Genomic DNA, 24,605 nt, shown 5'->3' with positions numbered 1-24,605 from the left:
TGTGCTGAAAGATTTTATTACAAATTGTGTCTCTTAATGTACATTTTTATTACTTGTATTTGCACTGGCAAAATACAGTCTGCTCTCATTTGCATTTAAGCAATAAAAATAGCAGGTACAATAGTTTTTCAGCAAGGAAGCACACCTGAGAAAAGGAACTCTCTCTATATAAGGCTGCTTTACCTTGTTTTTTGTTCTCGGTAAAGAATTGGGAAACTTTTACCAGGAACCGGTAATTTAGACCACATTCATCACTAAAGGCAAACTTAGCATTACCCTAAGAACTACAGAAATAGTCGATCAAGAAAGTGCCTCAATATGTCTAGAAGTGCATTTAAAACCCTATCTTGTTTAAAAAAAAAAATCTCCATAATAACTTCCTCTAATTTTCTGAGACAATTACCTACTCCAGCATCCTTTTCCTGGTCAAAACAACTACACTGATATTAGCCAGCAAATAAATACCTTGCCTTCTCTTAGCATATACTCCTCTATACAAAGCCTTCCTATGGTGGATGAAACACACTGTGGAAAGAAAGTCTCAAAGATCCCGAAACTAGTAATGATGTAGTAACACAACATAAGCAGTAATGATTGATGGCCTTTTTATGGCTGTAATAAAAGATATTCCGTTCTTTTTTCTATTATAAAATATTCAGTGTTATTGTATCGTGTTTCACATTTTAAACTGATGTAAGAACCACATCTATTATTCTCTAAACTCACCATTTAAATATATGATACATTGCTGAAATGTCTGAGGTCTACATAGAAAACAAAATATATTGCAAAGTACAGTTTTCTTTCCATAATGATGCATATGCTAAATAAACTGCTCCTGCAGTGAACGATGACACTGACTCTGCCTGCGCAGTGTTGTTTAGTTTTACATTATTCAATGCTTTTGAATTGTCAGATTCAATTAGAAAGAAATCTGGCACAGAGAGAGAGCTTGCATACATCACATTTTATACCTGTATTTTATCTTACAGATACACCGTACTGTTGACCTCCTGAACTTCCATTTTTAAGGTTTATATGTAGCTAAATCTATTACATGCAGTAGTTATATAGTTAAATTACTATAAACATTTCTATTTATAATGTTTCTAGTCCATATTTATCTATAGATCATAATATATGTATGAATAAATGGCATGTAGGCTAAATTGCTGAAACTAACTGATCTTTCTGTGCCACTCAGACACTGCTGGCACCTGAGAAAAGCCCCAGATTGGCACAACCAGGTTCTTTTGCAGCTCTGCATACTCACTGTCATGGAAGCAGCTTGGCTTGTTTATCATGTAGCTAATATTCTAGATGTTCTTTTCTTCTGCTAATACATCTTATTCACTTCTCCAGGACCTCTAACACTATACAGCAACTATATATAGTTATTATTCAGTTATGGAGTGAGAGATCATCTGTTGACTGTATGAGTGCAAAGAGAGCCAAGGTTGCCATCGGTCCCTGAGGACAACCCACCAAAACCAGCACTCCAGCATTAGAGATTTATGCCTTTGCAAATGGGGAAGATTGCAACCCAGTTTAGTCACGTTTGGTAACATCTTACAGGGTACATGTGAATAATTGTCATGTGGAGGCATGACACTATTCGGAGATCCAAACCCAGTTAACTCCATGCCTTTTAAGCATGTCTCGCAGCTCAGAGTGGCTTGAAGAGCTCTCTTAGAAGAATCTAACAGCCAGTCGTTAAACTAACCCCTTCCTTGAAGAGGCAGGTCTTTTGAGAAGGCAGTAGCAAGTTAACACTAACATGTCCCTGCTCTCTGGAAAGCTGGGAACAGCAAATTAAGAAAGACCAAAGTGCCAGTCTAGGGTCAGAACTGTCCTAATCCTACTCCTAATTATTTCTTCAGAAAGCAGATTTGGCAAGTAAAATAGAAGTGATGATATTATGGATGCCTAACAGATATGGAATGTCTGTGCAGTACGTTCAATGTGTAGCTGGTATTGTATAGTGACAAATCTTGCTGATGGTGTGATTTGCTTTGGCTAAATCTATATTGCGTATTCCAGGCTTGCCTGAATAAATTGCTGCCTCATGTTACCCATACTGGATGTTGCCTTAAATGTCTGTGCTATGCAGATCCAAGCTTTGGGTAGCATCAACATTTGATTTTCCTGCATGCTGAACCACGTATCCAGCTGCAGGCTTGAGCAAACAGTTCAGGCTTCAGTGCAAGCCAGTGACAGCTGTGCTCTAGCCCTGCCTCCATGGCTTCTCCCAACTAAGCTGCATGAATAAAGATTACAAAGTCAGCAACATCACTTGGATAGAATAAACCTTATTAATCCAAATCTTCAAGGCTACCCACAACATTCATTTGAAAAGCACTGTGAATGAAAGAAGAACCAAATCCATGCACAAAAAGACATAACTATATCCTGTTTAACAAGGGGCAAAGCTATGCTTTAACAGGGTTTACCTCTGTTCATACTTGACTTGAGGAAAAACATAAATAACACAAGTGACTAGAATAAGAATGAGCCATAATTTCTAGGGTCATTCTAAAACTGTTTCTGAATGAGTTTTCTAAAAAGATAAAAATCATCACTATTCACAACATAAATCCTGAATTGCTGGAGATTCAGAGAGGAAAACTTACCTCTTGTACTTTTCTTAATAAGCTTATTTCTGAGAATGGCTGGTCACAAGTGAACAGACTGGACGGATGGTGAGCCTGAGCCAGTAAAGCAGTACCTGGTTCGCTATATTCATCCAATACTCTCAGGTACTCAGCTATTATTCAAATTGTATTTGAGATGTTTACAAAAGACAAGTTCATAAATAAATTTCTTCTTGGCAGATGAAAATGATAAATTCCCTTAACTTTGATTAATGAGGATCAGAGATACTAATTTCCTTAGTTAAGAGGGGGAAAAAGCCCCCAAAATCTGCAGAGGATTTTCCTTTAAAATCATTAGGAAAAACCCTATCTTTTTTCATCCTCTATAATAAACGTTTCACATGGTTATGATTCAATATGTTTTACACTACACTGGTAATTCTCATTATTCTTCAAATATCACATTTGAGGAGGTTAATACACCATTAACATGATTAACTTTTTAATAGAAGTTAAGCCGCATGGAACCAATCTGCACTGTTTGGCTCTATAAATGACTAGATAGTGAAGGTCAGCTTCTGCCCCACCGCACCTGTGCGACTTCACTGGCTTCACTTGAATTTGCAGGCCTAGACCAAGGGAGTAACCTGTCTGTCTCTAGAAACTGAGAATATAAGGAACGTTTTATGTCTTCCCAAAACAGGAAGAATGCATAAAAAGGCAGGGATGAATCGATACACTACACATGTCTGCATACAACCCGCAGAAAGCCTTTGCCACCAGAGAAGCATTTCTCCAGACAAATGAGGGTTCATGGATATGAATCACATCCTTTAACACAGTTTGGTATGGATAGTGAATTTTGTTCATTATTTCTCTGTCAATCATTAAGTATGTAAAATACAGGGTAGCTGAATTAACAGTGCAGTTGCTCAAAGGAGCAGCACCGTCGTTTCCCACAACATTTTGCCCCTGCCAGGAATACAGCAACCGTATCACACAATTCACTGTTCTGAATCAGATCCTGTGTGGCTGATTCCAGGTTCTGAGACAGCAAAGCACATCAGCAGTCCTGTCAGTTTTACGATTAAGCACAGGTAATGTCAAGGGACCTCTGGGACTGAAGGACATTCCCTGAGCCCAAAAGCACACAAGTCTTTTCCCTCCTTTATCCCTTCCCCCAACTCCCTGTCCCCAATTTTGTTGCCATCTCCCCTAACAGACTTTGCCCATGAAGGCTCAATGTTTCTCTCGTCCAGCCCATCTTCTTCCCCATGTTACACTGTGTCTCTCCTCTCTTCTCTGTTCTTCTAAAGGTGTTGTGGAAATAATACATTTTACTGACACCACACCTCCTGGGCAGCTGGTTCCCACAGCTGGGGTGAAAAAGGCAATAAAGATAAAACACAGCTCAGCAATGAATCACAAGCCTGAACTGATCCCAGAGGTCATCTAGTCCATCCCTCTGCCCCACGGGAGGCTCAGCTATCCCCATGTCATTTCTTACAGACATGCTTTGAAAAACTACAATGATAGGAACTACACAAGCTCCCTAGGCAATATATCCCAGTGTTTCACCGCTTTCGCATAAAAAAGTTCAATCTTTCCTCACAGGTCACATTTTCTAGGCCTCAGGTCTTCCTCTTCTCTTCCTTTACAAGTCTCATCAGGTCTTTTCTGCTTTCCCCACAAAAACAACTCAAATTAAAGCAGTTTCCTTGAAAAAACACTTTTGAAAGTGATCATTGAAAAACTTACTGTATATCGCTGCTGGAATTAACTTGCTTTTTTCCATTGTGCAACTGTAACATACTTTTAAGACTTATATTCAAGTCCTGCTTGTTTCAACTCCGTTGGTTTTATTGCAGATATGCAATCTAACAGGAGAAACAAGTCTAGGTAGTCACTGTTGTCATATCTGCGTCTAACACCTATTACCAGAGACGGTATAATGTAACAGTAAAACATGAACCATCAAATCAAGGGATTTTTGAGATTTAAAAAAACAATTCAATTTTCCGTAGTCAAGGTAAAGTCACGTTTGATACAGATAACCCCAACATTACAAAATAATGACCTATCAAAGAGATGAAATTGAACTTTGCTCAAACAAGCAGGCAAGTTTTGTTAGGAACACACTTGGTCCAGTAGTGAGATCAGAGCAAATCAGATTTGGCTTACAGTTTTCCTATACCCAGTAAATTCATATGTCACCCAATTTTAATTCTTCTTTTTTAAATCACGGAAGAAGTTAAAGAGGAAGAGCATTAAAGCAATACTATATAGTTAACCCACAACTTGATTATTGTTGGCTTTACTTTGCTCAGGGAATAGAGAGGAAGAAAGTGCATGTAAAGGTCAGAAATACCTCCTTTTGTAAATGAATTTAGTCTGCTACATGGAGCAGCAAGGACAGAGGACACCCCTTACCAAGATTTTAAAATTCTGAAAACAGAAGAAAAAAATTAAAGTTATTCACAGATAACAACAAATCAGTAACTTCTCCAGTACACTGGATACAATATAAAGTACTTCTTTGTTTTAAATAGTGGATTACAAAAGCCAAAGACCTCAAAAGAAATAATTGAGTTTCACCACAACAAAATTATTTTCCAGTATAACAAAGCAATGCATTACTGCCTGCAACAGTGTTTCTATATGTATGTTACTATCATACACATATCATAGGACCAAATGCAAAGACTGTGAAAGCACTTCAAGCCTTTACAGACAAGAGTTAAAGGTTGTTTCATGGAGCCAAATCTTCAAACAAAATTAAAAAAAACCAAACCACCACACACACACACAAAAAGAACAAAACAGAACAAACAAAGCACATTTTAAGCATCAGTTTAACTTACATCTTCATTATGCATTTTAAACAAATTATATCAATGAGAAATTAAAGTTTGTTGTGGTCCTCTTTGAGCTGAAGGTGTCCCTGGAAAAATTTCAGATAAATGCACTCTCTCATGTTTTTCATGATCTTTTAAATGGTGTGGCAATGTCAAATACAACAGATGTGAAGAATTTTATTACAGCTGACCAACTGAGCATTCCCAAGAAACACTACACAGTCAGAGCTGAAGACCTAACACTTTGTTACTGAAGGTTTCCCATACTTCTTCTACCTCAAAATCAGATGCCAACATATTTCATCATGACTTCTGATCACAGGGAAAATATATTGCAGGCCAACATTGATATTCAAGGTATATTTTGACCCATTTCAGACAAGCCACTCCGTGTGCAATCACAGAAGAACATCCAGTCCTTCTGATCCAAATATCAAGTGAAGATAAAAGATAAGAAAATCTAAAACTTGCCTCAGCAGTGTCCCCAAAAATACTAAAAATCTCCATCTAATTTTTAAAATACCCGTAACACACAAAAGAGAAAAATATTGATTTGCAAAATCCACAAGGGATTATTTTCCTCAGATTACAAAACTGACAGACTTGAAAGTCTAAATTTTAACATAGCTGCACATGCCCATTAAATATACATCTGAATCTCAACATGTAAGAAGTAGACTGCAGTAATTATCGTGTGCATTTTGCAGAATCTAAAGTATAATTTTATAAATTTAAGACAAATTTTTCTTCAGTGACTACACCTCAAAACATAAATCATTAAGATAAAAAGAATTAACCAAAAATTCAAAACAAAATAAAAAATGCACCAAAACATGAACCAGTATGCAAAGAATGTCCTAGAGGCAAGATTAGCAAACAATTACACTGGCTGGTGGTAACAGTGACAGTACACAGGATTTTTCATTTTTCTTCTGAAAAATCTGCTTTGTGTTCCCAGTATGGCGAAATCATCCTGCCGTTTTCTACATTCTAAAAAAATGCAAATCATCAGTAATCAAGAGAGCATCAGCTGATCACATTTCAGGATGCAGCATGGGAGTATTAAGTGACCGAGCATTGATCAAGTGACGACAGAATCTGGAGACTGAGTCTCAAGTAGTATTGGTTGACCCTGATGTTAAGTATGGTCATATTATATAAGCCTACACTGAAGTACTGTTTCTGCTGCTGGAAAGTGCTGCTAAAACTCTGCACACACAAATATATTTGCAAAGTCAAGCACCTAGAAATACGTTTCTCCTGTTTGATCACCAATCTTAAATTGTCCTGCTGTTAAACCAACTTTCTGGCAAGGAAATATGGATCAGTACCTGCCTCAACCATTTCACTGGTCTCAAGGAAAATTCTCTCAGCATTTAATGTGTGTCACCTGTAGGAAAATTCCTTTTTATGTAATAAGCTACCAGCCATTGAACGATTTAAAATGAAGGCACCTTTTCTTTTCTTGTGTACCTTGCACATACACAGAAGATGGAAAGAAGGCAGCAGTATTTCAAAAGATTATGCTTACGTATCCCTTCTAAATGTATACGGTTCTCTAGGGAACAATCAACTCGGCAATGTCTATGATGCTCAAGCTATAATTACCAAAATGAGATGTATAACCTTTATTACACCAGCAAACAGTTAACTTTACAGATTATTTCTCTTACTTTAGTGCTCTAAAATCTTTCATCTTTAAGTAATCAACTGCTACCAATCTTCCACATTGCAGCTACTGTGCATTCAATGCCAGGTGCTGCACACCTCACTAGCACAAACTCAGCACAATGCAAGACCTTCTTTAGCCCGTATAGTTTCATATACTGCCGTAGCATAACAGAATACCTTTGGGATTTAGCAAATTCAAACAGATTCTGTTGCTACATCACACAGAAAAACGCCTTGAAAGTCTTCCTGTTTAAAAAAAAAAAAAGAAAAGAAAAAAAGGAACAGCCTACATCTCCAAATATAACAGTGCATTCCTGGCATAGAATATGCAATGCAAGAAGAGAATAATGACAGCATTTATGTTACCTTCAGTCACATAGTTGTGGTCTCGAAGAAAGCTGTGGTTAATTTTTCGTGTGTCCGTGTCCTCGCCCATTTACAGCAGGATTACTCAGCATGCCTATCCGCAGTGGACTGATAGCATCAGCAGAGGTCGTCACAAGAGCACCATCCATGCTGCCACTGCCTAGCAGAGGCGGAGAACACACTGGGCTACTGAGCACAGCATAATGAGAGCTAGTGATGCAGCACAGATTTGGGGGGGTGGGGGGTGGCAAATAACGATCGGGGGAAAAAAAAAAAAGGAAGAAACAAAAAAGAAAGAAAAAGAAGTAAGGGGAGAGAGACGGAGGGAGAAACGGCTCCAATAAATTATGAATGCCGAAAGCCGGTAGGGAGCTTGCGTGAAGGGAATACAGGCACTTCTCCCGCAGTTAAAGAATAACCCAATTGTTTAGTCAGATACTCCTTAAACAAGTGCCCACGCAGAGTCTCCTCCAAGTGCCTGCTGCTGGGGATCTTGCTGGATGCTGTAAAGTGGCAATCAGCGTACTGCAGCAAAACCCGCCCGGAGAAGGGCTCTGATTGCTGTTGCTGCTACTGCTGTCATATGCCTGTGCTGCATCAGAGCAGGCCCCTCCCAGTCAGCCGCTCGCTGCCCAACCGCACCAGATCTGCATGTAGTAAAGTGAAAAATGAGACTGCAGGTAATTATTTTAGCTCTTCTGCTGCTAAGATGGGCAGGGAAAAAAATTAAGGGAGGGGATGAGGAGAAAAAAACTTCAAGCTGTTTAAATGGGTTTGCATTGACACATACTGCACACTAACATGCGGCCACAATTTTGTGCTAGTCGATACTGTCACACGTAGCAAAAGCAACAGTCGTTCAATGTCAGCCTGTATAAATATTACTGAAATTGCCAAATATCTGCCTATGCAAGCGGAATCGTTAGAGGCAAGGCAACCATTTGGAAAAAGTAAGGTAAAATAACTGGCATTTATCTTTTCTTCCCAGTTTTGTAGATAAAAGACCAATTACAAAGTATGAAAAAAATGACGGCCAGAAAACAATCTGTGTGACTTCCCTGGATAGGAAAGGAAAGCTGGACAAAGGGAATGCTTGCAGGTCATGGGCTTTTCTTAGGTCTGCTACTTTCATTCACTGCATTTTCCCATCGCCTTGGAAAAGCAACATCAGAATCCGTATACTCAGAAATAGGAAAACAAGTAGAAGAGGAAAATTACTCACGTTATAAAATAAAGCTTGTTCTTTAGTCCGAGTGTTTAATGGCTTATTACAGCAAAAATCTTTCAACTGACCAGACAAGCAGTTTCCTTAAGCTTTCAGTATGTGCTCATGAAACCATGAACCATTTGCTGCAGAAGGCACGTATTCTGAAAAGGTACAAGCACCACTGAAGTTTAGGAATCTGAACAGAAAACAAATGGCTGTGTACCAAAACCACCACTACAGCGGAAGAGGGCATACACAATCACAAAACCAATTTAGAGGAGAGAGGGGCAGTCTGGTGGTTTAGGCCCTGTACTTGAACATAAAAAATACAACGCATTTGTCAGCATTACTACAGCATTTTGTGTAATCCTGCATGAATCTCGCACAGTTTTTTGGTTTTGGTTCTTTTTAATGAAGCTAGGACATATGGTTCTTGAAGGTAAATTCAAGAATTAGGAAGAAATTATTTACTGTCTCATTGAGGTACTGGAACAGGTTGCCCAGAGAGGTTGTGGAGGCCCCCTCCCTGGAAGTGTTCAAGGCCAGGTTGGATGGGGCTTTGGGCAACCTGGTCTAGTGGAGGGCGTCCCTGCCCATGGCAGGGGGGTTGGAACTAGATGGTCTTTAAGGTCCCTTCCAACCCAAACCATTCTAGGATTCTATTTATACACAGCTTTTGTAGGTGACAGTACTAGAAATGCAATTTCTGCATTGAGAGCATCAGTCAACGCTGTGGTGGTACCGGCAGCTCTCCAGTGTCTGCCCATTCCCCTTCAGTCATTTGCTGCCTTTGCCCATGCTTGTTCATGTACCAAATCCTTTCAACCTCAGGATATCCTGTCTGCTTACACACACCCCCCCCATCCACTTTTCAAGGCTGTGCACAAAACCAGTTCTCTTTCTCAGTGTAGAGGGTAAGCATCAGCAGCAACACCAAACAAACCAGGACCTGCTGCCTCACCATCAGCAACATTTTCCTTATGGATATGCACAGCCTGGCACATAGCTGAAGTGTTAGGTACAAAGTGGTATCCCATAACAAGGATCCAGTCCTGCCAGCAGCTTTGGATGGACCATGCTGAAGCGTATTATTCTGAGCTTTCTACCTGTTTATTGGAAGCAGGTACAGCATAAATACTGATGACAATACTAGCTACAGTTCAGAAAGTAAATACGAGAACCCGTAAATGTAATGAATGAGAAGATATACCTAGAATTTGATTGAAATGAGGAAGGCGGCCTTGCAAATACCCATATTTATTTTGTACAAAATAACCCTAATCTATGTGATAGAGCTGGTTTATTTTGCCCTTCCATGCCACATTATTTTATCATCTTGGATTTGTTCTTCAAAAGACAAAAGGGTCTGTGAGCAATACACACTGCACGTGAAATCCCAACTCCGCTGAAGTCAGCAGCAAAGAGTGCAACAGCAAGTTTATACTTAACTATTTAATGCCATGGTTAGACCAATCTGGGTCAAGAAGGAACTTCCCTTCAGCATCTGTGCAGGAGACAGTCAAACTGTCTGGTCTTAGAAAAATAACCTAGATGTTTCTGTTAGGAACCTAAGCTCCCTATACACTCAGTGTAGCTTTTGGAGGGCAGTTAAGAGCATTTGAATCAGAAACCCCTCTCTTTCTTCATTTTGCATATTGGATGCTTAAGTTTCTCAGTCAGGTACCCAAGTTAGAGATGCAGCATTAGAGAGTATGGCCTCCTCCTTGGAGGCAACACTGAGCAGCTTCCTCCCATTGGTATGATGACTGCTGAAATGGGAAGAAATGTTACCTTGCAGGGCATTTGATCCCCAAAATCAAGCAACACAATTGAGTAAAAATGCATAGGAATAATTTATAGCTACAAATACACAGAAAATGAACATGCGTTCTCTCCTTTCCAACAAAAAGAATTATATAGAAAAATTATCATTGAAAATAAATAGATAATAAATTATGTGAATGATGTGTAAAGTCTCAAAAAAGCCACACTGACGGTCTGAAAAAACACTGCAAATCATTTTCTTTGTAAATACCTCTAAATTTCTGTGACCACGGTGTCTGCAATTTCTACAGTGCCTGAGAGAACATTCCTGCCCTTCCAACATAAGCTCACCAATCATTGTTCCTTATTTGTCCTCAATCAGTTGAAACGTCATGATTTCTACGGTCTATGATTTTGAGCTTCCTCCTCTTATTTGTTAGGTGCAATTTAAGCGTTAAAAGTGTTTTCATTTTTTCTAGGAGACAAGTGGACTTTTTTTTTGTGAAGTCAAAATAACAGCTCCCATCCAGAGATAATTTTCTCCTCTCACCACTGGAATTAGAGACGTTCATAGACAACTTCCTTAGGCATCACATCTGGGTCAGATCATGCCTACCTTGTTCTTCCCACTTTTAAGTTAAAAAAAATCTCATAAGGAGAAATGGAATGAGGAGGAAGCCTTTAACAAAAACACCAGACAATATTCCCTGTGTGCATGCAAATGCATTCCCCAAGACTATGAGCCAAATCCTTACTGTGTGGCAAATATTAGTAGTCCACTGACTTAAGTAGGTCAGTTCACATGAGAAAGATTAGCAAAATTCTGCTCTAAATTTGTAGTGCAATGCAAATTTGTGAAACAACTTTTGCAGATAACTAGCTGTGCCATTTTAAAATGCTACTTGTTATCAATCCCACTGACAACCTACATAATTCGATCTGGTCAAATATCCAGGGAGAGGGTGGGGGGGAAAGGAACCTTTGATCAAAACTACATTAGTTATTTGTACTTTCACGGTAGCTCACAGTCCTACCTATAAAACAACCCACTAATTGAGCTGAATACTGTACAAACATGGGGGGGGGGGGGAGGTGTGTGGAGAAAAGAAGTGCCCTATCCTGAAGAATTTCAAGCAAACTATAAAATGGAAGAGCAACATACAGATCAGCAGAGACATTTAAGTAAACAGTGAGTCAGTAATGAGGATGGAATCCTGTTTTTCAGCTTTCTTCAAAAGAAGGTCATTAGAGACTTTGTGGAGAACAGCAATAAACAAGAACTGGATTCAAGAGGTTGAAAAATAACTGCATAACAAGAATAGAGTGAGCTTAGAGGTAAAAGGAGCAAGACTGGCTAGCAGTTCAAGAGCTTTTTCTTTTTTTTCCTTCTCCACAAAGACGGAGGAGACTAAGCGTATTAAGATGCATTCTAAAGAGTAAGATGTTCAGTGAAAGTGGAGAATAAAAGACAAGAAGGAAAATAAAAGACAAGGCAGGCATGACAGATGCCAGTACAGACTGCAGGTGTCAGTAAGAAAATAGAAGAGTTAGAAGGAGCACAGCAAACAAAAACTGCATCTGTGCCAGGAGGAGAAAAACTTGATAGGTTAGGGAGAGAAAATAATATGAGGAGAGGAAGAAACCTGTGTTTCACTTTGTCAGAGTTTTAGGGAGAAGGACTGGAGAAAGGGGAAGGTAGGGACAGAAAAAAGGAAGGAACCAGAAATTGAATCAGGAGGCAGCCAGTACCCTGAGGAAGGAATCAAAATTAGCAAAGACACAAATGGGACTGAGGACTTGGTAACAGTGGAGCCTACCAGTGGTAAGCAATTGAAGAAGATGAGAACAAATCTTTGGCTGTTGATCACTTTTGCTCACTGTATTTCCATCAGGAAGCTCTGCAACATGGGAGAGGGAAGAATTAGGTGTTAGAAGGCAATTGGTCTGGAGGGTTCCTGCATGATCTTATTTCTAACACCCGTTGAATGCACGGCCATCCCGTTTTGCTCCTGCAGAACATTTTTGTTCTTCTCTTAAACACATTCTCACAAAGAGCTGCTATTTAGCTTTGTTAGACATTTACATCAGAGAACAGCCTTTAATAATTTAAACTCTCAGTTATCTGAAACAGAGCATCATCAGGTACTCCAAGTCTCCATTTTACTACTCCCAAATTCATCACTCAGTCTGAATTAGAACAACTAAACTTGAAAGAAATAGTGGTTGAATACTTAAATATTTTCTTTGTCTAACAAAACTTTTCATATACAGATCATTCTGTACTTCATTTAGTAAAACACAATGGCTTTAAATGAAATGGAACTGAATTTTGAATTGGCACAGAACTTCAAATTAATTATTTTTTAAGAACAAGAGATTTAAAGCGCTGTGATGTTAAAAATCCTTAGAAGTTACACTAATTGCACCAAAAGCAGACTATCTTAAAATAGTACCTTAAATTAATGTTAGTATAGCCACTGGAGGTTTTTAAGCACTTCAACAGAATTTGCTTCTAACTATATCCTAACATCTGCAAACCGTGTGAAACAGGGCGAACTTTCCCTTCTCATCTTCAAATAGAATAAGGTAACACATACAATTAGTCAGCTACAGAAAAATATAACAAAATATTTAGCTAACACTTTACAGTTAGATTTCATTGCCATTGAATTTGCTCACCAAAAGAGAATATTTATGAGCCAGATGCTCCCTCTCTCTTCATACATATCTACTTTATGTACAGAGATGTAAAAAGCTTAGCTACTGATTTCTCCAGTTAGGCCATTGGCAAACTAGCTTTGCTGTTTATTTATTTATTCATAATGTCCAGAAAAATAAGATTATATAGCACAGTCATATTCCTGCTCAGAAATACTGGACTTCATCAGCTGCCTTTCCTTTAAAAGGATACAGCAACAAGGAATTAGAATGTGATAAAAAGCTACTCCCCTACTCTTCCTCCAGCCCTACTACGCATGACAGAGAAGGGACTCAGAACTCCAAGCCAGGGATAAGATAGCAAATCCACTCCCTTGGGTTTGAGTAGTTTTACTTCTATTTAAGAATGCTAACTTTAAAATAGTGTTTTCCTCTGCTATCTAGTCCTCTCTTAGTACTTCCATCCAGAATAAACATTTAGTTTGGATCATACCCTCCCCTAAATTTGAGACTAGATCTACATTGCCAATTGCAGCAGATACCCGGGCTAACTTTAAACAAGTTAGATCTTAGAAACAGTCCGGCCCTGATGGCAGAGACCTCAGCATGAACTGAATGCCTTGGAGGGAAGTTTACCCGCATGTGATTAAAGTAGCAATGGTACAAACATCTTTCCACCACTTATTTTGAAGACATTCAAGTGCATCTCACGACATGATGCCTACTTGCAAAGGAGTTAATCCAATAGCTTTGTGATAGTAATGAACGTATCATAAATGACTCTGATAAGAGCTTGCAATAAAAATCTGTATTCCCATACATTTCTAATAGTCCTCCTTACATTTGTCTAATAGCCAAATATAAGATAATATACAGCACTACCATTCAATTCCATTTTTGATTTTGACATCTAAAAAAAGATACTGCCAAAAGTTAACATAAAAAGTAAAAAGAAAAATATCAATCATAGCTCTCAAGAAAAGTAAATAATTTTGTCTTATTCTAACACTTCAACAGAAATTGTTGCTCAACTGTCCCATTTATAGCATGTAATTTATATTTCAATACACAGTCTTCAGTTACTGTATATTTAATATTAAAAATGATTATGTAGCCCAACAATTTTGAAAAAAATAATGGCTGCTATCACAACTGGAAAATATTCTATTATTCACAAAAGGGAAGTTTCTTCAACACACTACCTTTTGCTGTGTTAAACCTAAAAATAACACCTCCCCAGAAGAAATAATTTATTTTTAGCCTACATACATACTCTAGACACAGAATAAAAGTAATGCCTCCCAGCACCTGGCGATTTTAGAAAGCAAGCAATTAAAAATTATCATCAAGTAATTTAAATTACAGAAGCCGACTTCCTTCAACATATTTCACCCTATCTGTTCCGGTGAACATTGTTGCATAAGGATCCTTAGCAGAGTCAATGCCACTTTAAGGTCTGCAGAAAGCCAGAGCACAGGATGAACTGAATCCACACAACGCTCCTAGTTTTTCACACAGAAACCAGCAGTTTTCTTCTTTTTTTGTGGTGTGTTGGTGATAGCGGTGGAGCTCACCAATATGGAAAGAGCTCTGGGCCTAATTAATGATCTTTTCCAAAACTGAGAGAATGCAGCCAGGATATTTGGACATAATGTTTCCTGCAAGAAGTCCCCCTGGGGCAGAATAGATGCCTTGAGCTATGACACCCCTGTGCCCCAAGGGTGCCCGCCTGTGATACAAGCTCCTCTCTCGGGCCACTGTATCACCTTGGCTGGGAAGCAGTAAGTTTCCCCATCCTACCACAGCAGCTCTGTATGCCACAGCACTCTCCTAGCTCCATAACAGCACATTAACCCGCAGTCTGGCAGCCCTATGCTGGGCACTCCTTTCATGTGTTTCCCTCGGAGAAAGGAAGAAATTGAAAAGAGAAACAGTTGCTGGCTTGAGTCTGGTCAGATCAAGCCGGCAGTCAGAGTTGGAGATAGCAGGCAGAAGTTGTAGTAGCATCTGGCAACAGGGAAAAGTGTTGCAGGGCTCCCATGAGCTCATAACCTTGGATGGCACTGAAACACTGTATTAGAGACAGCAACTGCATTTTTTCCTCAGCCTTTAGTGGTTTAAAATCACATCTAAACCAAATCCTGCAATCTATCAGCTAATGAGTGCAAGGAACCACTTAACAAGAGTGTGAAGAGATTCCAGTCAACATGAATGGAGCAAGTTCTGCACACTCAAGGGGCGAGTTGTCATTTGGCAAATTTCAGAACACAGTAACAGATTCCAGCAGGATCTAGATTTAGCTAGAGAGATGGAAAGCAAGGTTGCAAAATGACAGGGGAAGGAAAAGTAGAAAGAACAGGCAAATTTCCAAAAGGAGAAGCCAGTTTTCCCAGAATTTACTAATTTGGAGATTAAGCCCATTCAGTGACTTCATCAGGAATGGGAAGAGCTGTCCAAGGGAAAGAGCACAGAATGGGGAATCAAAGACCAAGCACTAATTCTGGCTGTGAGGCATTTTCCTTCCTTGTGCTTCTTTTTCACTCTTCCGCTGTCTTGCCTATTTAAACCAAAAATTACATGGGCTTAAACTTCTCTACTGCAGTCATCAACTGGAGGCTGATGCAGGGCCCCCAAGCAATGCCTATACTTATGAGACACTGTTCCCAAGCTAATAAAGCTCATCTGTTCCCAAAATAAGCTTCTGTGTCCTCTAAAACACAAGGCAGATTATTTATTCCACAGCAAATAGCATCACAGAAAAAGACAATGTAGAAGCTACAGCCTTCTAGAAGAAGGATTTGGGATGAGTCCTGAATAGAAAACCTGTCACTTGACAGGGCCTGTCACTGCCAAGCAATCCAGGCACACTGATGGGCAAACAAGGAGGAAGGCAGGGTTGGAGACAAGCATTGAAACAAATGCTTCCAGTTTAGACTTTACTTACAACAAAGGTTACTCTGCTCCCAACAGTTTCTCAAACTGAAATACAAATATACATATACATATATTTGAAATGAGAAATAATATGTTGGGGTTGGTATTATTGCATTACATGCTGAAGAAAACATACTATTCATTTTGCAAAATTAGGTTAGTTTTATAAATATACAGATGTTAATTACCTTAAATACTTACAGTATCACTGCATGCTGCCTCATATCTAGCCTACGAGGCAGCACATACCTTGTCATCACTGCCTGGTTGTGTATGGGACACTTTCTCTCTAAAGTGATACTCGTGATAGCATCCTCTCTCTGAATTACCCTACAATATCAGCAACTCACTGCCATGTTCTACTGTTGTACAAGGGAGAAAAACTTTTGAAATATATGCCTCTGCATGCAAGCCTATAAAATGGTGATTCATGCAGTTTATTCAAACTAACATTGTTATTATATCCTTTTACACACAAAAAAGCAGGAAATCTATCTATGCTACTAAAAAACTATGAACCTGCAAAGCAGCAATAGGTCCTAAGAAGGATAGCTAAAATCCTGCTGGTAATCACAAAGGGAAGATGTTTCAGCAGCTGATCATGATGAACAGATCGCAGGCACCAGAGCACACGGCACTAGAGGTTGCTGATGGGCACTGTCACAACAGTGGAGCCTCAGGAGCTGAACTGCATGCAGCCTCACTGGCACTTCACCCAGCACGCTGTCAGAAATGGTTTCCAGACAAGACCTATCACTCCATAGCCAGGCGGGGCAGCAATTACAAAACTAACTTCAAACCCTAAGACAAAACGACCCACATCCCAATTAACTCTGTAGATGTCAGGCTCTGGAGTGGGACGTGAAGCTAACAGACAGAAAGCCTGAAAAGAGACAAACAGAGAACCTACAAATATGCACCCGGTGTGAAAGAATTATAAAATTGTCACTTGGAGGCAATGGACAATCCAAAGAAATGCTGCTATAAAACACAACAGAAAGTGGCCTAAAAAAGGGATTTTAGAGCAGGGATACAGGCACTGACAGAACTCCCTTAGACTTTGAAGACATGCTGGTGTGCATATTTGTGCAAGAAAGGAATTAGGAAGAGAGGGAGGGAATCAAGTGAGAACAATATTCGAACTCATGCTAATGGTCCCAAACATCCTTCCTCAACAGCAGTGGACTGAAACACAGATTTAAGCAGTATCCTGATGCAGCACCTATGTGGTAAGGCTACTACACAGTCAAAACACTGCAAAAGGAAGAAAAAACTGTTCTAAAACAGCTTCCAAAAATCAGCATTCTGAAAGGATTAAGCTGTGAAGATACAGAAATCCTGGAGAGATGGAGCTTGAACAATTGCGACAGAAAAAAGTCAAGAGAAAAGACATCAAAGCAGGTACAGAGACAAAACTTTCTGCACAAGATGGAGAGAGGAAACAGAAGAAATTCTTTCAAATAGTATGACCTGTCATAAAAAAATCAGAAGCTGCCTGAGAATTTGTAACACCTCTAAAACATTTTTGAGAATTAAGCAAATAATTAAAAACCAAATCAAATTAGCAGATTGTATTTGCTTTCACATTAAAAAGCAAACCACAGCCACTCTTCCTAACATTTTGCTAATTCAGAACCCAAAATATTTCAGGAAATAATAATTCAGGAACACTTGCTGCACATGGCAAGTCTATTAAACAAAATCAACATACAGGATCATTTATTACTGGCTTTGCATTCTACACACAATCATACAAAGATGACAGCTTTGAAGGGAACTTAGCTCAAAAGACTATGCTTTTCACAAGACTGCTGAGAAACGACTGACATATGACAGGACATTCATCCTGACTCCCTCCTTCCACCAATGTGTTTGCTTAATTCAGACAGGCAGAGTGCAAACAGTTTTTTCTCCAGCATCACCTTACACCACAAAGAGTGGTTCCGTATTTCTCTGTTCGACAGTAACTAAGGAGACATGCGAATCCAGCAATTTGGGAGCACGTGCAGACCCCAGCCATCGTGGACCACTGAGAAGGAACTGCTGCAGAACAAAAAAGCTGTTCTAGAAAATGATACAGTGCTAAATTTGTTCTTGTACATAAAATTTACTGCAATAATGTTGGTACAGCCTCAGGGAGAGGAAATCTCTCAAAAAAAATTACAAATGTGTCAATATAAACAATGATTTTGCTGTTAGCCTTTCTTCCAGATCATCCAAATATTTAAATTACTGTAGCATCTGAAGTACAGTAAAAAATGCTGCACCTGCTGTAAGATCTGCAATCTCTGAAATAATACCCACTTGGTAAAACAAAAGCTAAAAATAAATTCCAGCTATTAAAAAAGAAAAAAAACCCACCACCTAACAAAACAAACACATAAGCATTCAACAGTGTGAGAAAAAAAGTAATTTGTAAGCAGAATGTAAAAAGAAAGATAGTACTGAATGAAAATGAAAGTTTGCAAGACATACTAAACCCCAAATTTTGAGGTGTATGAAACCCCGTACTACATTGCAGTAAACAACAAAGGCACCTAAATGTTGTGTTCCACTCCTGGCCACCCTCATACCAACAGGAGAAATCAAAATTCAGAAAAAAAGAACAAATCACAGAGGCAATTTGGCATTGGAAACAGAGAATTACCAGGTAAACAATGACTAAAAATACTCCTCATAGGAATAAGTTGAAAGGAATGGAAGCACAAACATCAAAAAGAATAATTTTTATTGTGGTTCAAGACATAGTAAGTGCAAATTAAATAAAAGGAAAGCATGTTGCTTATTATGAACTATACTTAACAAGGGAGAGTATAAGTTATTAATTGATTTTGCAACCTAATAAAGGACTAAGCACTTACTAATTAAGTGTTGCAATGAAAACAGCCCCAAGGAGTATCTGGAAATGCGGGATGAAGTGCTCAGCCTGTCCAGTGCGGAAACTGCCAGCTTCGGGGCGGGGGGGAACTCCCTATAATCAGCACGCTGAAACACTGAACACAAAGACATGTAGGTTCCATTCTGGAGTTTGGAAGTCTCAAATAAGATCACAAAGGAGACATGATTGCTGATCTAGAGCCTGAATATGAATATAGTCCTAATAGTTGGTGCCACTTAATATTCCCTGAAAAAAACGTGCTACATTCTTACCTTATTATATAATAGCATGCTGATAACTCATACAGGAAATGCAATATAATTTCATTTTAGTTCAAGCAAAATAAAATATGGGTATGGACATTTACCATACCACCTGCTGAAGTTGCAGCAGGTGTCAACAAAAAATGTAGTATTTGCGGAATCAGAAATGATCCTAACTAAAAAGAACACAAATCTGTGTCTTACTGATTGAGATGCTCACCATAGCAAGGAAAATTTGGGGCTTTTTGAGGCCAACTTGAGGTCAATTCAAGTTTTTGCACTTGCAGTTACTTTATGCACATAAGAGAAACAGATCCAAACAGGATCTGGAACCACAGCTACATGTAACCGTGTGTAAGAGGAAACGTAACTTGGCAAAGGAGGGAGCAGGAGCCCTCACCCAACGCAGGCCAAAAGGCCCCAGCATAACTTGCTGTTGGAAAAGATCTGCTAAGCAGAACCAAGCCCTAGCATGTCACTAACCACGTTAACAAAAAAAGAAGAGGAGGGGTGGCTGCTTAATGGTACAAATTTTGCTAAACTCTGCAAAATTATATTTAACCTTACTTACAGCTAGACAGGGACTAATGCAGTAGCTGAGCAAGCATAAATGCTAGGCCTTAAAATATCTATAGTCTGTAACAGAATGAACTAATTTCAACTAATGAACCGCTGAGCCAGCGCAATGAAAAGACCAGAGCATGGGAAAAGTAATGCGATAATGGTATGCTTAAGACAATTATAAATCAAAGAAAAGGGAGTGTTGTCTCTAAGCCTCAAGGAACAATTCCCCGGGGAGGGGTGAGGAAGATCATCTACAAGACACCATACCTAAGGGCACAGTGACCAGTGATCTGAGAACTGGAACAGGAGCAGTAAAACGAGAAGTGAGCAGTCTGGGAAACCAGGGAAGTTAGTTGTGGATCGTGGCAGTTTTGACGGGATAAAGGAAAACTCAAAAGTCATCAAGGTTGGTGCAGCAGAAGAGGATCAACACTGCAGACCCCAGCAGCAGAAAACTGTTGTAGAGGCAAGTACTTCTCTGAACAACCTTGATGACCCGGAGGGATATCCTTCTATCCCCCATGCCATGAGTGTGGGCTGTAAGGGCCGAGAGAGTGGTGTTGTGTACCTTAGGGGGAGTAAAAGTGTCTACCATAACCACAGAATTACATATGCTAGTGACTGTAGGCTGTTCCTCAGATCTACTGTAATTTATGTAATCTCTTTAGTTATAAAATTCCTCCATCAACACATCCACTGCCATTCTTAGCTCATCATTATCTACCTCACTGTCTGATTGCTGACACTGCCTGCCATCCTTCATTGTTCTGATTATCCCATAGCTGAGTACCACTGATTCTTAGCTATCATTGCTTGGCTTTGTCCATAAATACTGCCAACCTGTATAAACTGTTAAAAATCCCATCTACCTCCTTGCATAACTTGTCTTCCTTGCCAGATATTACTGTTGCACACTCCCCCCATAGAAGCTAACCCACGTTAACACAGTGTGAAAAACATAACAAAAAGAAAATACAGTTGCATTTTTTGTTGGGCTAAATGTACGCATGCAAGAAATACTCTAAGTCTGGCTTGAGCTTCCAGAATAATTCCCTACTTAGTTTCAGAAACTCAGTGGAGCAATGGGAACAATCTAGTAAAGTTTAGCCATTTCCACAAATGCCAGTGAGCTTGATTACATATATTTCTATTTATCACATTTGTATTTAAGCATATACCTAAGCCCTGCTTAAGATCTAATCATAAATCTCATCCTTACATCAGTTAAGCACTTTTTAAAATTTTAAACACATGCAATTAGATTATAAAAATTTTCTTCAAAATAAAATGTGGCATTTGCGTAGTTCTATTTAAAGAAATTTAATCTAAAGACTTACTTGGTAACACACTTAGAACTGTAAACTTCTATGACTCTTTGGAAAGTAATTAAGACCACCTTCTTGTTATTCAATTTATCTATAACAAACTGGGAAGATTTATCTTTTATTTGTGACAATGTAACTGATAGATGCAAGCATTTCAAGCTCACCAGAAAGCGCATGAATAAACCAGTAATTTAATGCAATATCATTTCAGAGAAAGCACAGTAAACTATCTATCTATGTGTACTGGTAAGTAAAATAGAAACACAAAAGCCAGCCAAGCTTTCAGGTTAAATGAAGTTCTTCAGTAATGCTGTGGCTAACCAAATCCCTTTCTAAAGGCACACCATTCACTACCTACTTGCTTATGGTGACGGAGAAGCTGAGAACACAGAGGTTTGATCTCTACTTCATACTTATAAAATAACACTTATGAGCTGCAGTCTCATTGGTCTCTTTTTAGCTGTGCTGAAGTGGGGTTTGAGCCTGGAGGCTGCGGGGAGAAGGGCTCTTGCAATCCCAAGGAGGCAGAGCCCCTCGCTCCTTAGCAACAGCTACACTGCCCAGAACTGGGGTCTGGAAGCCAACACACCAGATTTTTGCCAGGCCACCCCCCTCATTTTGCATAGCAGCCACATCCAGCCTCTGTATTGCACTAAAACAACTATTTTTAACTGTAGAGATTTTTGATAATAAAACCGTTTTCAGTTTATTGTGTTCTAGTCAAGGCTTCCCCAGAAAGCTTTTTTCCCCCCTTCTTGTCACACTACACCAAAAGCACTTGATAAAAGGTTTAATGCTCCAAAGTCCCAAATCTGTCATTTTTATTTACTGAGTGCCCTCTAAGCTCAACTCCTTCACCCTCACTTTGGCAGCATGACCCTTGACCACAGGGCACACACTGTAACAAGGATTTACTAAGACTTCACTTTACTGCAAGTGATTTCCTATAGCCAAGACTCCTAAATCTCAAACTTCTGAAAGGCTACCAATTTTTTTGACAGAAATAGCCTTTTTTGCATGAAACAATGTTTACTACAATGATTCTGTATTCTGAGCAAAGAAATCTTTCCGTTTCGTCATTTTGAAATTCAGCATTTTGTTGAAACAAATTGGTTTTCGGATTGAAGAGTACAAGTACTAATATTGGATTTCCATATTTTGCCACGTTACATAAATTTTCCAAAATGGAAATAGTCCAGAATGAAATGGAAAGACATGTTTAGTCAGGGTGAAAATGTTAATCATGCTTTAGAGAGTACAGAAATTCATATAAGATGGCCACCCAGTATCAATCCTTCCATCTTTGAGGTGACAGTAACCCGAAAGTGGAAGAAGCCAGCAAAGTCCCATACCTGTTGCTGGCAAAAATCCCTGTGAATAAGCCCACACGCAGCTTCCATCGCCAGGAACAAGGAACCACATACAACCAGAAAACACAGTTTGGGAGCAATAAAGCTAATTAAAGAGGCAAAATCACCCCAGCCCTTGGAAATAACTGCTGTTATCACCATTGTAAATATATCAAAAAGAACCAATACAGACATAGGACTGTAGAAACAATGCAGCTAATGGAAAATTTGTTAGTTGAAGCTAGGAAAAACTTACATAGTGTTATTTAGCAGCATGGTATTTCTGTAGCACTGCCAGACTTCTAGCCCATTGTTGGGAAAGTGCAATCAGAACTAGTATATACACCATACCTCACATTTTATGGATAGCTCATTAAAATTTCATATTTACATTTGACAGTCTTATTTTTGAGATCTGACCATACCAGCAATTTCTACTGCTTGAATTACTGTAAGTCTGTGAGGTCATTAAGGCTTTATGATGACATAATTCCAACACACATGTGAACTCATGAAATAATGATGGCATTCAGTTGCAACCAAAATCAAGTGAAGGAAAGACTATATAACACCCAAGAGGAAAAATGTTTTGAGAAGCAGTATTTGTCCTTGAAACACAATGGAGAGCACACATGGGAAAATTTGATATTTTCAAGTTAAGGGATGATCTTTGATTCCTTCTGCTCTTGGGAACTTACCTTACATTTCCACATCACCAGCCTCCAAGGCCAGCACTTTGCAGCGGTGGTGGAGGGTACATTACCCAGCTCTTCAACAAAAAATGGGTTTCTGCCAAATTAAAGAGGGTGAACTGGAAAGCTCCCAGTTACTCACTGGCATAGCTGGAATTTGCCCATTAACTCTGAGATCATGAAGTTCAAGAAGGGGAAGTACAAAGTCCTGCACCTGGGGAGGAACAACCCCAGGCACTAATATATGTTGGGGGGTATCCAACTGGAAAGCAGCTTGGCAGAAAAGGATCTAGGGGTCCCAGTGGACACCAGATTGAATGTGAGGCAGGAATGTGCCGTTGTAAAGAAGGGGAACGGTATCCTGGGCTGCACTAGACAAAGCATTGCCAGCAGGTGGAGGGAGGTGAGCCTTCCCCTTTGCTCAGCACTGGTGAGGCCACACCTGGAGTGCTGGGTCCAGTTCTGGGCTCCCCAGTACAAGAGACATGGACAGACTGAGGGAGTCCAACAAAGTGCCATAAAGATGATGGAGTGGAGTGTCTCTCCCTATGAGGAAAGGCTGAGAGAGCTGGGGCTGTTCAGCCTGGAGAAGAGAAGGCTCGGGGGACCTTACCAATGTATATAAATACTTGGAGGGAGGGTGCAAAGAAGATGGAGCCAAGCTCTTTCCAGTGGTGCCCAGTGACAGGACCAGAGGCAGTGGGCACAAACAGAAACACAGGAGGTTCCCTCTAAGCATCAGGACATACTTTTTCACTGCGAGAGTGACCAAGCACTGGCACAGGCTGCCCAGAGAGGTCATGGAGTCTCCATCCTTGGAGATATTCAAAAGCCACCTGGATACAGTCTTGGATAACCAGCTCTAGGTGACCCTGCTTGAGCAGGGGTGACCAGATGACCTCCAGAGGTCCCTTCCAACCTCAACCACTCTGTGATTCTGTAAGATCACCTTGTTACAGGCAAAGTTCAAGAATAAAAGAACAGGTAAACATATGGTTGCAGTATTTGACACAGTAACAAAGGAATAAAAAGAGAACAAAAGAAATGCAATTCTGCATTACATTTAACAATCACATTCCCCTTCAGTCATTTCAACACCACACAAGATTTGTGAAGATGGTGAATTTGTCTCAACCTCCATGCTGCAGCTGAGTTATCCTACAGCCTGTCTGCGTGGGTAAGCATCAGCACAGTTGTGTCTTGTAAGACAGCTCTGGCCATCATAGGTGGCAGGGCTGTTTCAGAGCTTTCAGATCACCCAGCATTGAGGACATCTGGGGATGTCACATGAGCTACCAGAGGTGAAGAGTCACTCTCCTTCCTTCTCTTGCTCAGCTTTGGGTGTCCCTGAACTAGAATATTCCTTCAGCTTCAAGATCATTGTGCTTGTTTCTCTCTTACAATAAAAGTCTTCAAGAGTTTTAATGGTAAAGTCACTATCACGAGAAATACTAGTTGTAACAGTGATTCTTCTAAATTCTGTTGCTG

At 39.6% G+C, this 24,605-nt stretch overlaps 1 protein-coding gene across 6 annotated transcripts in view; it reads right to left on the bottom strand.

Annotated features, from left to right (window-relative positions):
- The window catches only part of PPP2R2C (protein phosphatase 2 regulatory subunit Bgamma), a 201,110-nt gene that overhangs the window by 135,935 nt on the left and 40,570 nt on the right, over window positions 1-24,605 (bottom strand). For 3 of the 6 annotated variants that reach the window (XM_054824006.1, XM_054824010.1, XM_054824007.1), the window contains exon 1: window positions 7,484-8,085. The exons of 1 other annotated variant lie outside the window; for it this stretch is intronic. Coding sequence is in view for 2 of the 5 variants with exons in the window: in XM_054824010.1 (XP_054679985.1) it covers window positions 7,484-7,553 (70 nt within the window). In the remaining 3 variants the exon portion in view is untranslated. Of the gene's footprint in view, window positions 1-7,483; window positions 8,086-24,605 lie in introns of those variants that run through there. 2 more of the 6 variants (XM_054824008.1, XM_054824005.1) reach the window with 1 other exon arrangement.

The sequence above is a fragment of the Grus americana genome, chromosome 4 (genome assembly GCF_028858705.1).
Source record: "Grus americana isolate bGruAme1 chromosome 4, bGruAme1.mat, whole genome shotgun sequence".
Lineage (NCBI taxonomy): Eukaryota > Metazoa > Chordata > Aves > Gruiformes > Gruidae > Grus > Grus americana.
Note: the sequence above shows the minus strand (reverse complement) of the source record. Positions and strands in the feature narration are given on the sequence as shown.